A 3738-nucleotide genomic window follows, 5' to 3' on the forward strand; every position below is an offset into this window, starting at 1 on the left:
AAAATAATCTTATAAATTCTTTGTAAATTGAGGTACATGTTCGGCCGCTCCAATGCTTAATTGTAGCTCATTCCATACTGATGGACCCAGGTGTTTCTTTGGAAATGAAGACCTGGTACCACGACGCAAATCAACAGCCCTATTATCACTTTGCCTTGTTCCATAATTATGCAGGTCACTATTAATTGGTAAAAATTCTTAAAAACTCGACTTGACTTGACTTATGTCCCATCCGTCCTTGAAGGTCGTTTTGGGACCAGTTCATTGATATACCTCCTGTAGGTTCTTATGTTGTCGGCCAGGCGGAGGAGTTGTGGCAGGTTGTAGGGTGAGAAGTTTCCTTTCCATCTCTTCGGAGGGCGACCTCTGGGGCGAGAACGTGTACTCGTGCATCGAAGGTTATCTTCGGGAGACGAGTGCTAGCCATGCGTTGGGTATGTCCAAGCCATTTGAGTTGTTGTAGTTATATTTTGTCCAGTATTGCAAATTTGACTTTCAGATTATGAGACGCTTGGAGTTGGAGATTCGGTCGTGGTAGGTGATACCAGCGATGCGTCGTAGGGATTTGGTTTCAAAGGCAGCTAGGCGACATTGATCGTCTGTTTTAAGCGTCCAGGATTCACAAGCATAGATGGCAATCGAAATAGTGAGGGAGTAGAAGAGTCTCGTTTTGAGAATTGTTGTTAAGTTCTTATTCCTCCAGATGGGCATCAGAGCTTTAAAACTGGAGTTCGCAAGTGTCAGGCGTCTCTTGATGTCTTTTAGTTGGTTGTTATCAGAAGTAATTAAGCTCCCAAGGTAGGTGAATTCTTCCACCCACTCATTGGTATCTCCACCAAGCTGAAGGCTGAGATTTACCTGTGAATCGAGCTTGCGTGAGCAGCGCATGGCTTTCGTTTTTGAGGTGTTGATGGTCATCTCAAAGAGGTTGGTAGACGAGTGAACGCTGTTAGCCTGGGATTGTAGATCTTGAGAGGATTCGGCTATTAGGTCTATGTCATCAGCATATGCTAGTTTGTCTATCACCACTCCTTGACAAGGGTGCCGGGTGGGTTGTCTGTAAGTGAAAGGGCTGCATATAGGAAGAGATTGAACAGCTCCGGTGAAATTAGGCAACCTTGAAGCACTCCGGTAGAGGTTTTGAAGCTCTCGGTAAGTCCTTCTCCAGTCATGACGCGGCTTATGAACTTCTTATACATGTCTTTGATCAGCGAGATCAGGTTGGACGGGATGCCAAAGTGAAGAAGGATGTGCCATAGACCTTCTCTCCATATCAGATCGAAATCTTGTTTAAAGTCTATGAAAAGGTGGTAGATGCTGCGGCCAAGTTCTCTATACTTTTCCATGATCTGCCGAATAGTGAATATCTGATCAATTGTTGATCTTTTAGGTCGGAAGCCGGCTTGGTATTCCGGAATGGCCATTTAGGAAATGGCTCGTATACGCCCGAGCATGACTCTTGTGAGGATTTTTGCTGCGTTGCTGGTAAGACTTATTGGGCGGTAGTTGTCGCAGACAGCTTTAGAGCCTTTCTTATGCAGAGGGACTATAGTGGCTTCGCACCAGAGTGAGGGGAAATGACATTTTTCCCAAGCAGCTGTGGCAATTTTGTGGTAAAGGTTAAGAAGTGCTTTGCAGTTTACTTTTAGTAGTTCGGGCTGGATTCCATCGGGGCCGGCAGCTTTGTTTGTTCTCAAGTCTCTGATAGCTTCTTCTATTTCAGAGTCAAAAGGGGGAGGACTTGGGTCTGTAGAGTTTATGGGGAAAGTGTCGAGAATTGTTGGGTCTGGGTGGATGGACAAATTCAGTTTGATTTTAAAATGGATTTTCCATCAAGAGCGGATTCCGTCTGTGGATTATATTTGGTTTCCATGTTTGTCAAGAAGGGAAAATATTTTGATGTCCTTCTTTTTGGTCAAGTCCTGACCTGATCTATACATGTAGTGGGGGTCTCCTTTCTTGTATGCCAATTCACATTGATCACACGTTTCTTTAATAAATGCACGATGAGCACGTCTGATGGTTTTCTCTACAGCTCGTTTGAGTTGCTTGTATCGGTCCCTACTTTCTTTATCTTGCTTGTTCGTGAGTTGGCGCTTTTCATCGCAGAGGGAGATGATCTCGTCTGTTATTAAAGATTTCTGATTATTTTTTTGGGTACCCAGTGTGGAATGAGCAACATCATATATGATATTTGTGCTGCTAGTCGCCAGGTTGTCGATATCTTCCTTAGACAGGATAGGTGAAGAGCCCGACGTGAGCTCCGAAATTTTTTCGGATAGAATGGTGATATAGGTCATACGTGTGTTCTCGTCTTTCAGTAGATCTACTCGAAATTTGGGGGTTTTCTTAGACAACTTTGATGCTGTTTTAAGTCTTGTTTTGAACCTAGACATGACAAGCGAGTGGTCGCTGTCAAAGTCGCCACCAGCTAGCGTAACCGTGTTTAGGACGGACGTTTTCCAACGGCTAGACACGAGAATGTAGTCTATTAAGTTTTTAGCTTTTCCATCCGGTGAGGTCCAGGATGTCTTACGGTGAGGTTTGTGCTTGAACAGTGTGTTTGTAATGACTAAATCGCTGTCTCTGCAGAATTCGATAAGGTGTTCTCCTCTTCTCTTCATTTTTTCATGTCCAAATTTCCCCATGACATCTTGGTGTCCTGTGTGTTTGTTTCCAACGATGGCGTTGAAGTCACCAATTACAAAGATTATATCCTTTTTAGGGATAGAATCAACTAGACTTTGAAGTTGGAGATAGAAGTATTCAGACTCTTCGTCGTCTCTTCTGGAATCCGGAGCGCATACTTGGATAATTGTGAGGTTGGTGGGTGATCCTTTCAGGCGGATCATGATGATCCGTTCCGTGAGGGGGGTTACGGAGATTAAAGATTTTCTGGCTTTATTAGACAGTAGGAAACCTACACTTTGTCGATGTTTCCCCTTCATTACGTCCCGAAAGTAGAAGGGTGACATCTCCATGTTTCTCTTCACCAGTGACTGGAAAATGGGTTTGAGTGAGACCAATAACGTCCCAGCTGTACCGTTTTATCTCTCTTAGTAGTAGGTCTATTTTTCCTTGTTTAGTGAGGGTTCTAGTGTTGAGGGAACCTATTGACATAGTTATTTTTGAAGAAACAATAGCCTCCAGGGTTGGATTGGTCAACATAGATATATTCGCGCGTTCCCGGTCGTCGAGTCGTCGGCTGCACCGGACGCGATAGCTCTTAACGCATTATCGTCGGTTACCCCGGGCGCGGTAGCACTGGTTCTCATATTTGATCTCTTATTCATATTCATCATTAAAATTAAAGGGGGGGTTTCTTGGCTGGCTTCTGGACAGCGGTAAGCCACTCCTCTCTGTCCCTAGCAGGGGCCGACTGTATCTATTACCGATAGTGCGCCCTTTTGGCGTCCTGCAACACCAGCAATTTAACCCATTGCTGGGGGAAGGTTTGTGACTGACGGGACGTATCCATACGCCGATGGGCCCTGCCCAGTGCACATTAGAGGGGTCATCCTCTTCCTCCATCTGAATTTAAAGCCCCCAGACGAGGGTGCCCCAGGTATGTTTCAAGACCCCCAGAGACTGGGTCCCTCCTTGGTCCACGCCTCACTGCCCAAGAGGTACCCTACATATCTGCAGGCCGTTCCCCTATCCACCACCTGGGGACGCGCTGAGTGGCCTGGGGGAAGCCCCTACTGAGAAGTGTTACTCAGTAGGTACTCAGACATCAGG

At 45.5% G+C, this 3738-nt stretch overlaps 1 protein-coding gene across 1 annotated transcript; it reads right to left on the minus strand.

The window, feature by feature from the left end:
- Positions 1-1856: 1856 nt before the first annotated feature.
- On the minus strand, positions 1857-2852 carry LOC148952170 (uncharacterized). Its single transcript, XM_089089143.1, has one exon. It carries the CDS (start codon positions 2850-2852, stop codon positions 1857-1859), a length of 996 nt encoding a protein of 331 aa, XP_088945269.1.
- Between the last annotated feature and the right edge of the window lie 886 nt (positions 2853-3738).

This window comes from Artemia sp. Qi Xiang Cuo, chromosome 5 (genome assembly GCF_049724085.1).
Source record: "Artemia sp. Qi Xiang Cuo chromosome 5, ASM4972408v1, whole genome shotgun sequence".
Classification (NCBI taxonomy): Eukaryota; Metazoa; Arthropoda; class Branchiopoda; order Anostraca; family Artemiidae; genus Artemia; species Artemia sp. Qi Xiang Cuo.

What these genes read in the sequence shown, in the direction of transcription:
- LOC148952170 (XM_089089143.1), bottom strand. Translation starts at nt 2,852, where the DNA reads ATGATCCGCCTGAAAGGATCACCCACCAACCTCACAATTATCCAAGTA.